Source organism: Phoca vitulina, unplaced genomic scaffold (assembly GCF_004348235.1).
Source record: "Phoca vitulina isolate PV1807 unplaced genomic scaffold, GSC_HSeal_1.0 scaffold55, whole genome shotgun sequence".
Taxonomy (NCBI): domain Eukaryota; kingdom Metazoa; phylum Chordata; class Mammalia; order Carnivora; family Phocidae; genus Phoca; species Phoca vitulina.
In genome coordinates, this window is record NW_022589758.1 from 364,583 (window position 1) to 385,345 (window position 20,763).

General features: G+C 42.3%; 2 protein-coding genes across 8 annotated transcripts in view; one reads left to right on the forward strand and one right to left on the reverse strand.

Annotated features, from left to right (window-relative positions):
* Nucleotides 1–2,030: 2,030 nt before the first annotated feature.
* TRAPPC2 (trafficking protein particle complex 2) lies at nt 2,031–13,864 on the reverse strand. 2 transcript variants are annotated; one of them, XM_032389723.1, is made up of 5 exons: nt 13,713–13,864; nt 7,604–7,715; nt 4,898–5,042; nt 4,346–4,431; nt 2,031–3,118 (listed from the first exon to the last, which is right to left on the reverse strand). In XM_032389723.1, the coding sequence occupies exons 2-5, from the start codon at nt 7,694–7,696 to the stop codon at nt 3,020–3,022; spliced, it is 423 nt and encodes a 140-aa protein (XP_032245614.1). In that variant the 5' UTR covers nt 7,697–7,715; nt 13,713–13,864; the 3' UTR covers nt 2,031–3,019. The 2 variants fall into 2 exon arrangements, with proteins under 2 accessions (XP_032245614.1, XP_032245613.1); XM_032389722.1 differs by lacking the exon at nt 13,713–13,864 and adding an exon at nt 13,476–13,672.
* Nucleotides 4,983–20,763, forward strand: part of OFD1 (OFD1 centriole and centriolar satellite protein) — a 55,556-nt gene continuing 39,775 nt past the window's right edge. For 4 of the 6 annotated variants that reach the window (XM_032389707.1, XM_032389710.1, XM_032389708.1 and 1 more), the window contains exons 1-3: nt 4,983–5,054; nt 14,489–14,587; nt 18,362–18,562. In XM_032389707.1, the coding sequence (XP_032245598.1) occupies nt 5,007–5,054; nt 14,489–14,587; nt 18,362–18,562 (348 nt within the window). In that variant the 5' untranslated portion in view covers nt 4,983–5,006. Of the gene's footprint in view, nt 5,055–13,954; nt 14,314–14,488; nt 14,588–17,054; nt 17,186–18,361; nt 18,563–20,763 lie in introns of those variants that run through there. The other 2 variants (XM_032389709.1, XM_032389711.1) reach the window with 2 other exon arrangements.

Below are 20,763 nucleotides of genomic sequence, written 5' to 3' on the forward strand. Positions count from 1 at the left end.
AGGGCTGCAACATATGGATTTTGGGGGGACACAATTCAGCCCATAATACATACGTATGTGTGTAGGTATTTACCTAATGCGTAATTTTGATTCCTGTATAGATTTAACTAATACTTTGCTGGTTTTTAAAAAACTTACAAGCAGCTTTTCAGTAATCTTTTTTTCAGCTAAATATTCAGGAGGTCTAGAGCTGGGAAGCAAAAAATGGTCAAGGGAACAGATCTTCATGTGTATAAAGACAGGCTGGTGGGAAAGCAGAGTAATCCAGTTTAACACCGTTGACTCAAAGGGATCCAGTGAACAGGAGCTAGCTGACCAAGCACAGTACTGAAATGTGACCACTAAGGAGGAACAAAACCTGGCAGTAGCCCCGGCCTTCAAAGAGACTACAACAAACCGATGGGACAAGCTCTTCAACAAGCAGCGAAAGGTAGCTGCAGGTCTGACGCTCTTGTTTTTAGGAAGTAAAAGGTCTTTTGATTGGCTGGTGTTACCTAAACAAAGATGAGAAATATTGAAAAAACAAGAGTTGGGGAAGAAAGCAGTTGGCGCCGGAGGCGGCCGGGGTTGGTGGAAGGAAGTAGCTGCAGAGCCCCCAGGAAGCCGGCAGAAGGGAAGAACGGTGTGCATGCCCCCCATTCTGAGGAGGAGAGGCCCCAGGGTTCCAGTGCCCCTGCTCGCCACAGGGCGTCGGGCCGACTCTGACAACGTGAGCTTCTGTGGTCTACTCGCGCAGGGCCGTCGAGACAGCTCAGTGGTAAGAACAAGGCAAATGACTGAACTTGGAGAACGGACAGATGTACGTTTGCAGCCCATGTAGCAAATACAGTGTGCAGTGTGGAAGATGGAAAAGTACAGTTCCATCAGTGGGGTAATGTCTTTGTCACCTTGTGAAACATTCCCTAGTTGAAGTGAAAACATCCTAGATGTCCCTTAAGAGAAAACCTTGAGTTTTACATTCCTGTAAAAATGTGTGTAAGCTTTCCCTTGAGTATCATGACACCGTGGACACCAGTGGCTTGTGGGGCAGTGGAGTAGAAAAGTGGACCTGCGTACTGTCCGTGGATTCTGAGAAGCCACCACTGTGGACTGGCAACCAGAAAGGGCTGACATGACTGAGAAGTGAAAGAACACGGGTGTAGCGCGGGCAGAGCAGAAATCCACTCTCTCTCTACATAACATGGAAAACGTGGGCACCAAGCATCTAGGGAACGAAAGAGGACAATATCAGAACTGTGCATGTTCTTTGGGTCCCTTTGGGCGTGCTAACGTAGATTAGCACTGACCTAGTGCTGACACACTACACTCAGTGGGGCCTCAGGCCCAGGGTGCTAATGACGTCATCCTGTTGCTATTGTGTTCCTGAACCTTGCGTGACATCACCTACTACCAGATTTAAGATTTGCCGGCTCTTGAGCTTGCTTAACTGCCAGCCCCTGGTTTTTCCCTTTACACCAGCTCTGGTTCTGTCCTAGCCACACGCCTGGTGCTGCTTTTCTCCACACCTTCGTGGCCCACATGCTCTTGCAGTGCAGCTCACGTCTGATGTCCCATCCACCCCCACGCTTGTCAGTGGACTTGCTTCAGGCTCCTTCAGAGACGCAGTCACACACGCAGTTGGTGCTGAACTACAGTAACACACATAGGGCTTGTGTTGCTTGTTGCTGTCTCACCCTCACGAGCCTAGAGGAAAGGATCATGGTTTGCAAGGCACCCTCCAACGTCCTGCTGCAAACAGCCTGCTGCTCCTGGCAGCCCGCGTCACAGCTCTCTGCACTGTATGTTTACTGGGGGCAGAGCAAACGGTCTACGGCAAGAACACACCGGTGTCTCTCCAGTGAGCGTGGCTGAAGCCACTCCTAGATGTCTAGCGGGACTCTCTGCTCCCAGAGCTCTGGCACCTAGCTTGAGGTGATCTGAGTTCTAGCAAATGGGTTAATAGTTTGTAGACTCTCAATAGGGGAAATAGGACTGAAACAGCGGTAGCAGCGTGAGCGTAACACTTTAAAAATTCGATTAAACTTCCACAATCTTGGACAAACATCTTTATTTAAGAAATCCAATAAATAGATGGGGTAAAAAATTATGGTAGCAACTTCACACGAGGGTATGAGACCAAACTTAGAACTACTTGCTCAAGTTATTCAGGAAAGAACAAAATTAAGTGCTCACAATTAGCACAGAAAATATATGGTTATAGTACTTGTTTTTAAACAGACATTTACTAGTTTACAGTAAGATCCCACTTGTTACAGACCACTCCCCACCCCCTTGGTGTACAGCCTAAAAAAGCTAAGAGTGCAAATGCTAATGTAATATAAACTTTTCTTTGTTTACAATTCCAGAATTACAACTTTTTACTGGTATAACTATCAACAGGTTCACTTACTTTAGTTTACTGTCGGAGGGAAAGGCAATATAAGAACATAACCTGTCACTTTGGTCCCAGCCTCCCATTTTACAAACATGGATCCCAGGATTCTTGATTTATAGCGGAATCACTTTGACGAGGCAGGCCTGTGGCATTTGGCACTGCAAAAGCTGTTTGCTTCGGCTTCTTGGGGAGTGCTATGTATACTGCCCGTACGGTTTTATAACAATATCTCTAGATGTGCAGAAGCCCGTGTACATGCTATCAACTTCATTCCATACTGCAGAAACTTTTAGTTTTAAATCTACCAAAATCTTGACAATGACATTTGGTTCTGAATTGTGACATCAAGATCAAGCTGTCTGAATGAGTAAAGTCAAAAGCTCATTCTTAATTTTTAGAAGAAAGATATTTTCAAGGTTATAGAGAGTTTATAAATAACACTGTTCACAAGCAAATATTGATCTGTTGATAATCGTAAGAAACTCAATGTACTATTTTGAAATAATAAGGAATTTCATTAGGTTTAGATAAATTTAGACTACAAGCAAAACTTTTCCAGGCTATTTTGTCAAGTTACTTACAACATACACATTCCTGAGAATACCCCATTGTAGTGACATTGTTTATTTCCAAATTTTTCCACATTCAACTTAAAAGGTGTTTCTTCCCAAGAAACTGAACTTTTCTGTCAAATGCGCTTGATCGAATAGGAGAATTGGGTTCATAAAATGGATTCATTGCAAACTAGGAAAGAAGAAGGTATTAGTAAGCTTGTCGAAGTACAAAGACTGACAAATCATAGATCTCTAGAAGGAAATTATTTTAAAGTTCTAAATTAAATCATCAAAGACATCTAAAACAGAAGTCTGAAGACCACATTTTTAAGTTTCAACAAAAATGTTCCATTGTTAAATAGTAATGCCCCCTTGAGATTTCTGTCTTAGTGTTTTAGTTTTGAGAACTACCTGTGGCAAAACTAATGGTGGTATGATAAGTGTTGCCTATGTAAGCTAAATGAACTTTGAGGATTCACCCTGTATGTGAAATACTAATCTACTCACATTAATTATAAATGTATGGACTCATCTATAAGGCCCTTTGGCTACATAAAACTAAAAATCCACCATATGCTTGTAGTTAAAAAAAAGTTATACCCCGTTGCTGCTATATTAAATTACCCTTATGTAATAATTTTTTTGACAATCAGGTTTTTAATACTGTCCTTTAACAACACAGGCTGAGTGATCAGGTTCTTAAGTAGTGTAATGAGTGTATCATAACATGTGAGAAAACTGTCAGATTGAATCACTAATAAGAAAAAGGAGTTAACCAGTTTTTAAACCTTAATTTACTTGATGTTGTCTATCTTTTTAAGACATAATATTTTTATTTGCTAATTCTGACTAGGAATATGAACCGTGCTGATATGGAAAAAAAATCTTGTCTAAATACAGAACATTTAAAATTAATTAAGAACATACTGTTAGCACTGCAGTTTAACCACAGACATCCTACTTCTAGTTTATTTTTTCTAAATATCAAGAAATGTGAGTGGCACCATTCTCCTTGAGGGACTATTTGGTAAACTTCCTGACAGTTTGATCTATAATCATTGCACTGTAACTGGTAAAGTAGATGGAGCATATTTTAGATTAAAATTATGAAGCAATTTCCCTTATGTAGCCTGCTTCCTTCTCTTTTTAGGGTTCCCTAATAAAATCAACGATATGTGCGCCAAAAGGGGGAAACTGCAACCAGTTTAAAAACAACTACCGTGAGTCCTAAATACATGTTAGCCTGGTGGTGAAGACTTGCCTGATGAGGGAGTTTCCAGGGACCGGTCTGACTGGGGAGGGGCTGGTCTAAGATGAAAACTGCAGTACAAGGGAGTTACTGCACCAGGCCAATTTCCTGTCAGAGTCGGAATCCCTTTTTACAGTCAGATTTAAAAAGTTATGGAACATACCATACCTTTATGTATAAATCATAGACGTCAGTAAAGAAGTTCTTTATTCCATCTTCTTGCCTTATGTCATGAAGCATAATAAATCTCATATGTGAAAGAATTAAGGTATAATCTTAATAGAAATGAAAAATGAAAAGTAGTCAGGTGATACGATATCCTTCAAATGAGTCACATGCATTATATCTTGTGATGGAAAAGCTGCATATGTAAACTGGGTTTGAAGTTAGGTAACTTTTATCTTAAAGAGGACATAATCTTTCTAAAGTTAGAAAGTTACTACAAAATAAAGTAAAATCGACCTAATGGTTCAGATTAACCTTAGTTTTATTTGAGACTTGATTCTAAAGGTATCTGTTAAACAAAATTATCTGTTAAACAAAAATATTAAACAAAATTTTTTCCCCTAAAAAAAATAAATAAAAGTATCCTCGTAAATGGCAATTTTTACCTGACACATTGAAGTCCATAGACTCAGAGTCTGGCATGTATGTCCCATGTTGTTCTAGTCTGTTACCCCAACCTTTAGTTAGAGATCTTTATTTAAAAGATAAGGATATGACCTGCAGTAACAAACGCCGAAACAAACCACTCATTGAACTTGTCCACAGTTTTCAAGTACATGTTGTTGGACAGCCACATGTTCTCATCTACGAGGTCAAGAGCGGCATGAGCTATGAACTGGTTCAGATGACGATGATCATCCTAGATGACAATGTGAGTAGCACCAGATTAACATTTCCAGACAGCATCAAGAACACCAGCATTTCATTCTGGAAATTCTATACGTAGTCTTCTTGGGGGTGGGTGGGGCATCCTCTGCTTTTACTTCATTTATTACTGTCGTGGGACTTAGGAAAGATCTTAAGTGTTTTCACATCATATTCTTTTCAATTTGCTATCTAAAACTCAACAAATAGAAACAGCCAATTAATAAGTGAAATGTGTTCAAGAAACTATATAGATTATTTAATTTTGCAAGAAGGAAGTTACCAAATTCGGTTAACCATTTAAGCGTGTGAAGAAAGAACAGTAGGTAAAAAAAAAGAGAGATTCTGCTTTAAAGACACTCATATCTTTTTAGAGGAGGACATGAAAAAATACGTAAGTGGTTATGGCTAACGGACAGCACTTCAGGTAGGCTGGAGAGCTACACAGAAGTGACGTTGGCATGGGTCTCAGGGTCAGCAGGGGAAAAGGGCAGGGAAGGCCGTGGGGCACAGTGACACTTGGTGAGCAGTGGAGACAGCTGAGAAGGTGGCACTCTTAAAGGCTTGGCGTAGGCCTCTTTCAGGTGAATGGAGTTTACATGACAGGGGGACTTGGGAGTGGCAGGAGGCCATACTCAGCCCCAGCTGTGAGTAGTGACCTGTCTCAACAGCAGGAGACAGTCCTGTCAGAGCTGAGTGTCCTTTCCGTGGGCTTAACTGGAGGTGGGACTGTCCCACCATAACGTGGAGAGGGAATTCACAACCTAGAACAGTCTTCCTCCTGTGGAATTCTTTATTTCAAAATGAACTTGTCAAAGAACACTTGTGTTATGGGTTGAACTGAATTCTTCTGTTGAGGTCCTAACCACCCCCCACCCCGCCCAGTACCTCAGAATGTGGCCTTCTTTGGAAAGAGGGTCATTGCAGCTGTCGTTAGCATGCTAGAGTAGGATGGCCCCTAATCCAGTATCACTGGTGTATTTATAAAAGAGGGGAATTTAGAGACAGACACACACACGGCGAGAATGCCACGCGAAGACTGGAGTTCTGCTGCCAAAAGCCAGGGAACTACCAGAAGCTAGGAGAGAGGCCTGGAACAGATTTTCCCCTAGCACCTTCACAGGGGGCCTGGCCCTGCTGACACATTGTTCTTGGACTTCTGGCCTCCAGGCCGGTGAGACAATGAGCTGCTTTTACTCTAAGCCACCCGGTTTGTGGTGCTCTGTTATGACAGCCCTGGGAAAGGCAACTTAATATGACCTCCTTGCTGCGGAGGCTATTCCTGTGACAGGGTTGGAGGAAGGCTGCCAGTGGCCTTGCACAGCTCAAGCATGTTTACTCCACTCACATCACCATGACGAAGCTAATTTAATCCCTAGAGAAATCGATGTGTTTTGTGTCTGGCTTACAGCAGTGTTTTCCATCACTTTACATGGATGATCAATCATGAGATTAGAAGAAAAATGTAGAAATGCTCTAAGGTGAGTGGCAGCAGGAGAAAGAACTAAGGTCAAGTCATGCCACAAAGTGTTTTTCTGGGCACAGCTTTGCCTACCACAAGTCCACAGAAACTGTGTCAGTAGCCCTGTACCACAAAGCAACCGCTGCGACAGAGATGCCTCAGTACAGTTTTAATGAGCAGCGGGCTCATAGGAATGCGGGAAAGTAATGTAGTAACAACCACCTGATAGATAATACCTTAAGCACATTTCTATCTTATTTTCGTGGCAAGATTTAAATAGTTGAAAAGCACACACACTGGACATTATGCGCTACAATTAATTTCAAAAATCAATTCTTGTCTTAAGGGATGTTAAAGCTTATTTTGGAGTTAGGAGGAACACAGCATAACTTTTTATTAGCAACATGGACCAGTACAGAAAGATGGAAGGGCCCCAGGTATTCTCATCTCAAGACTATATGTTTACTCTGAGTGGCATGTTCTTGAACCAAGCTTGTTTTTCTGGAACCATTACTGGCAACAAGGAAGTTGGGTGGTGTCACCGGAGAGAACAGCATGCGGGCACCACCCAGCTGGTAGGTGGTGCAGAAGGTCACTGAAAACTGCTATAGTCTCAGGGGCAGCGGGACATGGAAGCAAGGGTCTCTTTTAACCCTCCCAGGTGTAAATGGCCCTACTATGTATGTCCTGATGAAAAATGTAATTCCCTTGGACAGAACGGGCTCTCATGGCATCTCCAGTCAGTAACAACTGTTCCTCTGGTCCCACAACAGGTAGACTATGTTTCTATGTGCTCAGGGAGCAGCTTTTCAGAATGGGTGACACAGTGAACTACATATCCGAGAAGAGACCCAGAGCATCCTGCTAGTATGTGCCAAGTGTGAGCTGAATCAAAGGATGAGTCAACAACTCAGAGGATGTTCCCTGGCTGGCTTCTATCAACCTGTGGGACTGCAGAGCAAGCCTCATTTAATGGCAGTGGATTCCAGTTACCTCATCTGTCCAGATCTCTTCCAGCTGTAAAATCATGCCACACCATTATCATTACAACAGCATAACAATTCTTACAGAATTTTTTAAGGTTCCTTACGCACTTTGGATTCTGCTTTTCCAGCTGGCAAAAATTCCATTTCAAAAACTGGATTATCATGGTGGCCCACAATTACAAAGTAGAAGCTTCCAGACATTGTCTTCAATATATAGCTCCTAATTAAATGAAAATAACACATATTTTTAGTACACCATACTGAAAATGAGAAATGGTTAACAAGAAGTCTAGAATTCAATTTTTTACTTAAACCTGACACTGTAGAAGGAGACCATTAAGCTTGTCATGTTTTCCAGTACGCTGCCATAGACAAACGGCTTTGGGACTATACAAATTATGTCTGTGATATGTCCTGTAGAATCCAGTACTTTATTTTCATAAGGAAACTGGAAGAACTCTAATACAAAATCGTAAAAACAACATTCTCATGACCTGAAAGTTTGGAACATTCAGAGTAAGCTGGGCCAAACTTGGACTGGGCCAGTTAGCATTATTAGCACTAACACTGGGAAAAATTTAATAAAGGGTGCTGATTTTGTCTTCTTCCTACCTGAACAATGTATGCTATAAATCTCAGTCTCTGCAAATGCAAGAGCCTATGATGTGCCTCCTCAAACAACATTCATAAGGAAGACATGGGGCTCCTGGCTGGCTCAGTCGGTGGCGTGTGTGACTCTTGATGTTGGGATTGTGAGTTCAAGCCCCATGTTGGATATAGAGATTACTTAAAAAAATAAAATTTTAAAAAATAAGGAAGACACAATTTTGTATTCTAGAAAAGATGGAAGAAATCATAATCCAAAAAGAAAGACATTTGAGGCATTAAGAAGTCTTAGAACTGGTGTTCATAGGTTTGCTACGGAAATGAAGAGAAAGTGTCGGGGTGGGAGGGTTTGTGGGGGGGGGGATCAGGGATTCTGTGGCTTTTAGCACAGAATCTGGATGGATGGACAGATGGGTGGAAGGATTTATGTATGTATTTATGTACTTTTAGCACAGGGTCTTTGGAATCAGACAAAGCCAGGCTCAGGTCTAGCTCTGCCACTTACTAGTAACGTGACCACGGGCACGGTCCTTAAACTCCCAGTGTCGGTTTCCTCCTCGGTGAAATCGAGGTAGCCATCACAGATCCCTTATAGGGACCAGGAGGATTATACAACCTAATGCATGTGAAGCACCAGGCACAGTATCTGGCTCAGAGGAGGTGCTCAGCACACGTTCTCTCGAACAACACGGAGGAGCATACGCACATGGAGATGTGCTGACTCTTAAGGCCTCCACATGGGGCAGCCTCCTGGTTCACTGAGAGTATACCATCTCAGGGAAGGTACAGTGAGGTCTGTCACAGCCCAGGGCTCAAGCCTCACTGGGACTTCTGCTGAATCACACTGAACATCAGAAAATCCGAAATTGTTTCCTAATGAATACAACCTTCGTTGTTAAGGAAATCAAGGCACTGCTGGCATTTTGAACTCTGGAACTGGGAGGCCCATGACTGGAAAAAAAGGCAAATAGGACGTTCTTTTGGCATGATGAGGTAAATAGAATTTAAAATGTTCTTCGGGGCAGGTGTTGGCACACTGCAGCCTGCAGGCCAGATCTGGCCTTGTCCATCCTTGTATTGTTGCCGAAGGCTGCCTTTGCCCAACAACAAAATGACAGAGTTGAGCAGCTGCGACAGAGACCATCTGATCCTTTACAGGAAAGTCTTAGGGGAAAGATGGGGAAAAAGGCCCAAATAGTAAAACTGGATAACAAGACAGGCAGGAATGTTATGAAAGCTCTGCAAAACTAGGAGAATTAGCAACAATTCTCAAGATTGAAAGAAATTTTCAAGGGGCAGAGGGATGGGAACTTTAAATTTGAACAAAGTCGACAATGATGTCATTAATTGGAATAGGAGTTTGCAGCTGGAGTTTGCCAAGGGAAGGGTTTAATTTCTTCAGCACAAAACATTTAAGCAGCAGCAGAAAACAATACACATCTAAGGAAGACAACCCTCATTCCTGTGCCTGCATAGTGTCAGCACAGGGTGAGGATAAACAAAGGGAACCAAGGAAACACCACATAAAGGTTAGGTCATAGACTCTACAGCTGGACAGAACTTGAACTGCCAATAACTTGATTTCACAGCAGCTGAAGGAGTAATTCGACTATTCGATTCCACAGGCAAAACTGGAAGGTGAAGTGGAAGAAATGGAAATCTTGGGAGAATACAACCACATGGTCTCAGGAAGGGAATGTCTACAATCATTTAATATTTGAGGTTTATTATGCCAAGGTGGTAGGCAAAGATGAGACACACTTTAGAATTCTGTGCTGTCTGGGGGCACCTGGGTGTCTCAGTCGTTAAGCGTCTGCCTTCGGCTCGGGTCATGAACCCAGGGTGCTGGGATCGAGCCCCACATCGGGCTCCCTGCTCGGCGGGAAGCCTGCTTCTCCCTCTCCCACTCCCCCTGCTTGTGTTCCCTCTCTCGCTGTGTCTCTCCCTGTCAAATAAATACATAAAATCTTAAAAAAAAAAAGAATTCTGTGCTGATACACTCAACTTTCCGTGGGGAGGGAAACGTTCTATATCTGCACTGTCCAATGTGGTAGCCACTGGTGGCTATTGTGTCTGCAGAACTGAATTTTTAACTTTATTTTAGTTAAGTTTAAATAGCCACATGTGCTTAGTGGCTACTGTATTGGACAGTACTGTATTGGACAGTGGCTACTGTATTGGCTCTGTAACAATGATTTGAAACTTTTTAAGTTCTGCAACCTCTTCTACCCTCCCTCCATCCACAAAGCAAGTGTTACTTAGTACTCCCGTCTGTGATGCAAATGAAGCAACCGCCGGTGTTTGTGTGAGCTTGAGCATGTGTGTGTGTCTGCTCAATTTCCCCATCACCTAAAATAGGGGTCCTTCAAGCATCTCCTAAGAAGACTAGGTCTCCAGGTGTGGAGGAGATGGCTACACGGAACTTGGCAATGGATTAAACTGGGGAACTGAGGGAGAGGGAAGAATCAAGGATGCTTCCAAATGCCTGAGGTGATCAAGCAGAATATCAAGATGAGTCTATTCACCAAGAAAGGAAATCAGGGAAAAAAGAGGGATGAAATGAACACGTCAATTTTGAACATGTGGTGGTAGCCAGAATTGCACGCCCTGCCCTGTCCACATCCCGATCTCAAAAACCTGTGAATGTTAATTTCCTGGCCGAGGGGAATTAAAGCTGCAGATGGAACTGAGGTTTCTCACCAGCTGACCTTAGGACAGGGAGAGGAGCCTGGACTAGCCAGGTGGGCCCAATATAATTACAAAGGTCTTTAAAAGTGGAAGAGAGAAGCCCAAAAGAAAGGTCAGAAGGAAGTGCAACGGCAGAAGGGGGAGGGGGCATCACAGAGATGCAGCACCGCCAGTGTTGAAAAGGGAAGAAAGGACCAGAAGCCAAGCAGCCTCTAGAAGCTGGAAAGTACAAAGAAACTGATTCTTCCTGACAACCTCCAGAAGGGAACACAGCCCTGCTGGTACCTGGATTCCAGCCTAGTGAGACCCGTGACGACGTCCATGCCACAGACATGTAAAGTAATACATTTGTGGTGTTTAAGCCCCTCAACTTTGTTATAGCAGCAGACAACACACATCAGAGCTGAAAAAGCTGCAGGAATGAGAAAAAAGGAAATACTCAAAGTGCTCACAGAAGGTAGGTGCGTTCTGTAGGGAGACTGAGGACAAGAGGAGTTCACTTACCACGGGACAAGAGTTTCAAAGCACTGTAGAAGGTCGGAGGGAGGGGAAGGGGGACGGGACAGTGGTGCGTCAGGGGGAAGCTACCTGGGGATAATCGTTTCTCTTTCCCAGTATGCCTCCCTAAGGCTTACCACAGAGCCCAGTACAGAATAAGTGCTCCACGCTTGGGGAATGGAACTGCGAGGAGGGGGACAATCGCTGGGACAGTGTCGGGTGCAGCTGGAACACAGGAATGAGAGGCATGCTGGGATTAACTAGCCTCAACACAGAGAAGAACTTTCTGAAGGTGCTAGTGCTGAGGCCCTCACGGTCTCTGAGGCCTGACTGATGAAGTCTGTGATCAAACAATTAACAGCACCTTTGTGAGATAGTTGAAGTTTAGGCGCTTATGAAGAAACTCTCCACAAGAGACTGGAGTTGTTGACTGAAGGGAGGGAAGCCAGGACTCTCACCTGGGATGAAAACAGCTGCTGTCCCTGATGGCTAGGTGATTTGAGCTGCTTGAGAGAGAAGGTAAGCGACAACTAAAGAAAACGTGGTGATACAGGAGCTCTGGACTACCTTGAACTGAAAGAGGGCATGTACATGATGAAAGAAATAGGGCACTAACTAGTAATGAACACAAAAATGAGACCACATCTCTGTGAGGCTGGCATGAGAAGGGCAAAAGCACAAAATGAATGGAAATGTGTGAAATAAATTAAGAAAAACAAAAGCCTTCTTAGACTACAATCAAGAAAAAGGGGAGAAAGGTCACCTGGTACGTAAGAGGATGCAGATCTGAACTTCAGTTTTCTCAAAGAGCATGATTTTTCTAATAGGAAGTGTGACAAAAAGTTAGGCGGGCTGTGAACCTCAAGACAGCTATGTTAAAAAAAAAAAAAACAAAAACCAGACATCTCAATAAATACAGGCCTTCGAGTCTTAGCAAATTTTATATCTTCAAATAACAAATGTGATTGTATACTAATCAGTGACATGGGAAATCTCAGGAACAAAAGAGTCAAACCATCTGAGATAGGTAAGTGTTAATATTTTCAGAAACAAAGGCTTATCTTCTGTAACTGGGTACTTTTGGAATAGATTAAAACACTCGTTTTATTTGTTGAGTGAGGGACCACTCCTACCTGACTTGAATGTCCATGCCCCAAGAACTTAGTTATACAAGTCAGTTGACAGCATGGGGTCTCTAGGGAACCGCTAAGCGTGACCTTAACCTAGTCCAGCTCAACATTTTGAATGCTTAAGAGCGGGACAATTTATCACATTCAAGGATAACCTGCTCAGGCAGCTAATAAACTGGAAGGCAACACTAAGGTTAAGAGAATTGAAGTGAAATGAAGACCATTTAAGAGAATGCAAAAAAAAAAAAAAAAAATCCTGTACTTAAAAAACAAAACAAAAACCAAAAAAACAACTGTACAATAGGAGAGAAACTTAGGTTAAGAGCAGTTCATCTACAAGGACCCAAAAGTTTACATTTATTGCAACAAGCTCAATTAGGGGCAGTAGTCTGATATAGTAATCCAAAAAGCTAATGCCAATTTTAGGCTGCATTAAGACCATGTCCTTTTAACTAATTACATCTCCAGGGAACATACTCAGTTCTGGGAATCTCATTTTAAAAGGATCAATAACTCTGAACTGTGTGTTGTAAGGAATGCTCTGGAAAGAAGAGCTACTGAAGGAACGGAGGATGTTTAAACTGGGGAAGACTTTTCTGGGGGTGTGGAGTGAGATACAGCAGGATCTTACCTTCAAATATAATGTATGCTGTCTAATGGAAAAGGGATTTGACTAGGGATGGCAAATGGGTTATCGCTGGTGAGCCAGTTCTAAATAGCCGGTAGTGACTGCCAGGACCTGGTGCTGATAAAGGCTGAGACAAGAAAGATCTGTAGCAGGAAAGATGGCTGTGATCGAAGGGCAGTACCTACGTGGGTACCAAGTATTTAACTCTGGGCTAGACACACTTATTCCAAACTGCCCAGAGGACAAGCTTAGGGCTGCTCCTTGGAGGTTACATAGAAACTTATTCGAGACAACGTTACCAAGCACTTTGTTACAAACTATCAGGCTGCCTGTGAGAGGACTAATCCCCTCCCCTCACAGGACAGGGCCCACGAAGAATTTTCCAGCTCCAAATGACAACAGTACGGCCGTTTAAAAAACCCTGAGTTACCTGAATGGCCTAGTGAAAGGCAAAATGAAGCAAAGGCCCTGAGCTGGCCGACGCTTGCAGGCTGAAACGCGATGGGCATTGGCCGAGTGGCCTGGGATGAGATCAGCCGAACGGGGACTGGCCAGGTCCGATCCGGCTGCCCCCGGGCCGGCTGGAGAGACTGGGCCAAAACCCGCGTCACGCGGGGCCCGGAACGTCCCCTGGAGCTCCCGCCCCCCCACTCACTCCATCTCCTACCTGCAGAGAGCTGCCGACAGCGGAAACAGCCAGTCACTTCCCTCCGCGGACCCGCGCTTGGCAGCCTCTGTCAGAACTCCCCGAGCAATCGTCGCGAGAATCCGCCGTTGAGATTCGCGAGAGCTGGGAGGAGCTTCCGGCCAGAGGGCTGCGCAGCCAAGCGCATGCGCCTTAGTACTCCCGAGCAGGGCGGTTCGGTTTGGCTGGCGGGCGGGCTGGCGGGCTGGCGGGCGGGCGGGGAGGGGCGGGATCAACGCTGAGCCCGGCGAATTCCGGGTCGTAGCTCGTTTTCTCCTGTTGCCTCACTACCGGTCCCCGCCCTCCAGCCGCGTGGGAAAGTCGCGTGTGGACCACGACCCCGCCTACCCGTCAGAACCGCTGAGAAAGGAAGTGCGAGTCTGCTAGAGTTCCTAGTTGAGAGTGAGAGGCAGAGTGTTCAGCTCTTGTTCTTCCCGACTGGCCCCCAGGCAGAGACAGGGCTCTGAAGGCCGGGACTCCCCCTCGTCCTGAGCCTGTAGCTCGGGCTGGGTGTTAACTCGGGCCAAGGCAGGACCGGCTGCGGGAAGTCGGGGGCAGGGGAAGCTGACGGCTGATGGCTCAGGTAGATACACGGGCCCCTCCTCAGGGACCGGTGGAAACGTAACCTCTTGTTTGTTTTCGTTATAGCTTCTTTAACCCTGCTCAGCCTCTTAGGGTTTCCCTGGAGGCCGCTGGTCTGTTCAGAAATTCATGGTCCGTGTGCCCGCCAGGTAACCCGTAACCGTTTTTTCTTCCAGTCCTCTATGCCTCCCAAAAATGACGTGTTGAGTCAAGATGAACTGCGAAAAAAGCTATACCAGACGTTTAAGGATCGGGGTATACTGGACACGCTCAAGGTATCCGTTTTAGCCATATCTTTTACATAACTTTTACAAGTTAACCTGTAACAGGTAGTCCACATTTAAGTACATCCAGGTCTTGGCTTTTAAAAATAGTATAACGTAGATTGTATTGCTGAGTTACATTTTTATGTTCCTGTGTAACTCTTTGTAATGGAACACGGAAGTCTTAAATGGTTTGGAGTTTGAGTGGTCTTAAAAGAGCATATTCAAATAATAGGTTTATTGGACTGATACTAAGGTAGTGGGTAGCTTTATAAAGTGAACACATTCTAATAAAATTGGACTTGGTTTATAAAGCTGGCTTGCAAGTCCTGAATTAATAAGTGGTTTTGTAATAGTATGCACTTTGAATGAAAGAAATTGACACCATATAGAAAACATTAGGTGTACTAGTTACCATAGAATAATTTCTTCCTTAAAACGTATTGAAATGTATAAATATTTGGGCAGCAAATATTAGTACGTATTATATGAAGGAGTAGGATTAGCTCACATGTTTTCAAGGAGTAGGATTAGCTCACATGTTTTCATTACTGTATACATTTCAAAAGTCTATTTTATATTTAAAATGTTAAAGTAAGGGGGCACCTGGGTGGCTCAGTCCCTTGAGCCTCCAATTCTTGGTTTCAGCTCAGGTCATGATCAGGGTTGTGGACTCAGCCCATGACCAGCTTGGGGTGGGGCCTACTTAAGATTCTGTCTTTCCTTCTCCCTCTGCCCCTCCCCCCCTTAAAAAACATGTTAAGGAAAAGCGAGCTTCTTAAAAAATTTTCCTCCCTCTCCCATTGTTTTGGTAACTTAAACCTTGAGATTAATCTGAAAAATCTAGAAAAACATGGAGAAACATCATCGGTAATACAGCCACTAATTGGCATAAGTGTATTTTTTTTTTTTTTAAAGTAATCTCCGTACCCAGTGCAGGGCTCGAACCCACAACCTGGAGACCCGGAGTCCCACACTCCACCGACTGAGCCAGCCAGACACCCCTCCTTTTTAATCTGATATTATGTGGTGAACATTTTCCTGTGTCCTTTATAGTTCCTTGAAATCCTCATTTTCAATGGCACCAGGCTTGTCTTTGAATGTATGGGCAATTTATGTAGCAGTCCCCTGTTGAAGATTCACATTATACCCAGGTCTACACATTCCTTCAATTGCATCTCTCACTTTTTGCCTGGGATGGGTTAAGTGACATTACTGAATCAAAAGCCTGAGCTTTTTTTCCTTAAAGATTTTATTAGAGCACGAGCAAGGGGAGGGGCCGAGGGAGTGGGAGAAGCACTCTCCCCACTGAGCTCGGAGCCCTATTGGGCTCCATCCCAGGAACCTGAGATCATGACCCAAGCTGAAGTCCGATGCTTAACTGACTGAGCCACCCAAGGCCTGAGCTTTAAGGCTCTCAGTATATGGGTCTTGTTCTAGAAAGATTGTAATAGTGTAAATTCCACCAACAATTTGATAATACTTATCTCTCCAATGATATTATCATGACATTTTTTAAAACATGTGAAACCCTTTACTATTCCTTTTTCCACATATTTTCTGGCCATTTGTATGTTTTCTGTGGATTGGCAGTTTATGTTCCTTGCCCATTTCCCCCTCCCACCCAGTGGTGTTTTATTAACGTATAAGATTTCTTTTAATAGAAACTTAATTTCTTTTCCAATTTTGCAGCCATACTTTATCTTGGTGTTCAATTTTAATTTGGTTCTAAAAATATTGCTGTACATTTTTAATATGGTCAAATCTATTGGTGGTTTTTTTGCTAATTATTCTCAGTTCTCTAAGAGAACAAATATTCACTATGTTTTAAAAAGGCCTTATTTTTTTTTACAGTTAACTCTTTAACCCACTTGGAATTAATTGTAGTGTATAATGCATTAATATGCTTTCTAACGTGGAATGGTCCTTGGATTCCTGGCCATGGCATATTTTCTTTTTACTATCTTCTGAATTAAATTCGAGTGTGTTTCATTTGTAGTCACAAATGATACTGATGTATCCTTATCCTTCTTAAGCTGTCCTTGTTTGGGTTTGGTATCAGGATTGTGCTAGCTTTGTTCACTTTACAAATGTGTATCTTCTAGAGAAATATTGTTTCCTTTGTGCCGCTGGCTCTTCAATTCTGTTATTCCAGCCTTACCAGTGGCAAGACAGATTTTTACTTACTAAGTCGGAGCTAATTTTTGTTTTCTCAGTTCAGTGACGATGGCCTGAGTGAGTTTTAATTTTTAAAATTCATTGAATTTTTTAATGGCCTAATTAGCATTCTGTTTGGGTGTTTGAAAAGAATTTCTGGTGAAGTACAAAGTCCGGTATCTATTAAATGGAGTTTATCAAGTCTTTTTCCTTATTTTGAGTCTACTCTTAATATCTGAGAGAGTTGTGCTGAGGATGCACAAGTCTCTTCTCTCCCAGTTCCCCTCCCCACCCACAATAATTGTACTTATTTCTGTCTTAGGAACATTAATTCTGAATGGATTTCCCTCTTTTTTACATTGGCTGCTGCAGAGTCCCCAGCCAGTTGTGGGATTCCTTCCAGCACGTGCTGGGCGGCTTGCTTTTTGTGTTTGTTGAGCTGGGGATTCATCTGTAAGGTCCTTTGCTTTTTTTTTCTACCTTTATTTTCCTTCCTGCTTCTGTCACTCCTCTAAATCTTATCCTGTTTCAGTATTTGTTTGCAAGACACCCTAAGGCATTTTATTAAGCTGGATTTAAATATATTCTTTAGTAGTTACAAATTTAATTAAATCACCTCTAAATTTTACTGGTGGAGAATGCTATAATTTCTCTTGTTTTATTTCAGTTACTGAACTGTACTAGATGAGGCAGGACATGCGTATTCTGTTCAGTGTAAATGTCTTTTTTTTTTTTTTTTTTAAACTGTGGGACTTTAGACGTAAACTAAGGCCTGTTCTATACTGGTAATTATATACTGTTCTACTCTTGAGGTAAAGGATAGAAGAAAGAAGTATAACAAGAACTCCATTTGTTTCTTGCTTGTATTCTATTAATATGAATTCATTAGGTATCATTTACTGCTGAACCCCATGAATCTAGGCAGTGCAATCTTAAGCTCAGCCCAGCTCAGCCCAGTTGTATGTTTCCAGGTGATATGCAAAATAGACTAGAACAAATACCCAATAGTCTGAGTAATTCAGGGAATTTTGTTAAAACCCAGATGAATAATGCTAGTGTTATAACCTTGAGAAAATGACCCACTCTGAACTGTAATTTCTCACTTACAAAATGTGAGAAAATTATTATACTTCAGTGTCTTGAGATGTAAATACTGTATGCAAAAGTACATCTTAATATGTTTTTGGGTTTACCGATTTCTCTCTTGTATATGTGATTTCCCTTTTGGGAACCCAATTTTGTTTTGATCAATATGCCCAATATTTTCATATCCTTCAATAGTCCACAGAGAGGTGAGCAGGGGGCAGAATTGTCTCCTGCACTTGATACCCTGGTGAAAAGGTGCTGAAATGGGCTCCTGGGGAAGTGAAGTTAAAGTATACATGCGTTCTGGCTAACCACAAGTTAACTTGGAAGTTGGTGAAAACGAGTTTCTTTTTCCAAAACTCAGTGGGCCACTTGTGTCATAGGGTTATTTAGGGAATGGTTCCTAAGTTTTGGTCATGGATCCAGAACCATTCTAGAAATAAGGATGCTAATTCATGTGACAAATCTGTATATCTCCAGTGAAACAAACCTGCTGAAAATTTTTTCCTTCTTGGTTCATTTTTGTTTGTGTTTTTGAGCTAGACACATCTCCGAAATCAGCTGATTCACGAATTGATGCACCCTGTGTTGAGTGGAGAACTGCAGCCCCGGTCCATTTCAGTGGAAGGGAGTGCCCTCTTAATAGGCGCTGCTAACTCTCTAGTGGCAGATTACTTACAAAGATGTGGCTACGAGTATTCACTCTCTGTTTTCTTTCCGGAAAGTGGTTTGGCCAAAGAAAAGGTAAAGTCTTTGCTTTTTCTCTTTTTGAATTTTCTATTAACAGCTTCTTTCTGAGATAACAGTAAGTGCTGCATAATAGTGGAGTATTCCTTGGCTAGCGAGGTCCGTTTCTCATTCATCTTTGAATTCACATCATATATTCTATCACGTAACAAAGGGGCAGTACTGAAGTTGATTATTGTTATCAATTCCTTGGACTCTCGATTAGTCTTTGGTAAAATTGTGATGTGTAGAATCACTGTTTTGGAGCTAGAATTATCCTCCCATTCTGTGTAGTCTACTAAGACTCACAGTTGCCTTTTATGTTGAATGTCTGTTGTAAGATTGTCACTATACTAGTCACACTGCAGATGATGAGGAACCAGTTTCTGGAGAGGTGAAGTACTTTGCTTAAGGTCACATGATTTGTAAATATCAGTGCAGGGCGGTAAATCTAGATCTCTAAAATATGTTCTTCTTACTATGTTAAAGTCTCTTCAGATATTTCTATTCTTTAGGATTACACAAGAGAAGTGAGGGATACAATAGTTTTTAAAAGTCTATGACATTCTCAAATACTAAAAGACCTGTTTTTACCAATTTTCTGATTAGAGTATATTTAACAGTAATGTTGGAGAAATCTAGTCACACTTGATTATTTTGAAGACTGATATAGCCCACTTTGCCTATTTTTTTAATAGACTTAATTTTTTAGAGCAGTTGAGGTTCAGATCAAAATTGAGCAGAAAGGAGCATATCCCATATGCTCCCTGCTCCCACACATGCACAGCCTCCCCTACTAGCAAAATTTTTTGTTACGTACTTGACTTTTTTTTTTTTTTTTTTTGAAAGAGGGAGGCGGGGAGGGGCAGAAAGAGGAAAAGAGAGAATCTTAAGCAGGCTCCATGCCCATTGTGGAGCCCACAGCAGGACTCGATCTCACGACCCTGGGATCATGACCCGAGCCAAAATCAAGAGTCAGACGCTTAACTGACTGAGCCACCCAGGTGCCCCCATTATATACATTTTTGCCATAGATTCTACATTGTCACATCTTACCATCTAAAGTCCATGGTTTATTTTTATTTATTTTTTAAAAGATTTATTTGAGAGTGAGAGAGAGCAGGAGCAGGGGGAGGGGCAGGGGGAGAAGCAGACTCCCTGCTCAGCAGAGAGCCTGAAATGGGGCTCGATCCCAGGCAGATGCTTAACCACCTGAGCCACCCAGGTGCCCCTAAAGTCCATAGTTTAACTCTTGGTGTTGTCTCTCTATTTTTATTCTTTATCTTGTCTGTAATTGACTAAAAGTTTCATATTCAGATGTTTTAAGAAAATAAGAACAATGTTAATATTTGAAAATTCAAATATGTTGTATTTATTTATTAACAACCAAATTTTATTTATCAACATTAGGAGTTCTTGTTTGGTCCATCACTCTTTAAGTTTTGTTGTTGTTTGTTTGTTTAAAGTAAGCTCTAAGCCCAACGTGGGGCTTGAACTCATGACCTCAAGATCAAGAGTCACATGAGCCAGCTGAGCCAATCAGGTACCCTGAAGTTTCCAATTATGTTTCACAATTTAGCTTATTGGATGAGTAATAGTCAATAACATAGTTGTTAAAGCAGTAGTTAATACAGTTCACATACTTAAAGGTTTCTACTCTAAAATGCTGTACAGAATATTTTCTATAAAGGAAAACCACTTGAAAACCTATTCATGTTCTCAGGGTAGATCTAGTAAATGGTAAGTATTGTAGTAGAAATAAGAATAGCCACCCAAGGGGTGCCTGGGTGGCTCAGTTGGTTAGGCATCTGCCTTCGGCTCAGGTCACGATTCTGGAGTCCTGGGATTCTCCCCCACCCCAATTGGGCTCCCTGCTCAGTGGGAGTCTGCTTATCCCTCTGCCCCTTACCCTGCTTGCTCTCTCTCTCTCAAATAAATAAATAAAATCTTAAAAAAAAAAAAAAGCCACCCAAAATGTTTAAGACTATTTTAGGTATGATTTAGTTATTCATTGTAGTAAAGACAGTAAACCTTTATTTATATTTTGAAGCAATAGTACTTTAAAAACTTTATTGCAGTTGAAAGACTCTGGAATTCACACATGTCTTCACTGGTTCATCAGCTATTTGAGTGTTTGTAATCCATAAGGCATTAACCATTTAGGCCTATTAGACCAATTATCTTCATTGTGAAATATTTGGAGGTTAATTATGTGATCA

Coding starts and splice junctions, on each gene's coding strand:
- TRAPPC2 (XM_032389723.1), bottom strand. CDS start 7,696: ATGTCTGGAAGCTTCTACTTTGTAATTGTGGGCCACCATGATAATCCA. Junction 5,043..7,603: donor CTGGAAAAGCAGAATCCAAA/GTGCGTAAGGAA, acceptor ATTGTCATCTAG/GATGATCATCGTCATCTGAA. Junction 4,432..4,897: donor GGCGTTTGTTACTGCAGGTC/ATATCCTTATCT, acceptor TAATTCTTTCAC/ATATGAGATTTATTATGCTT.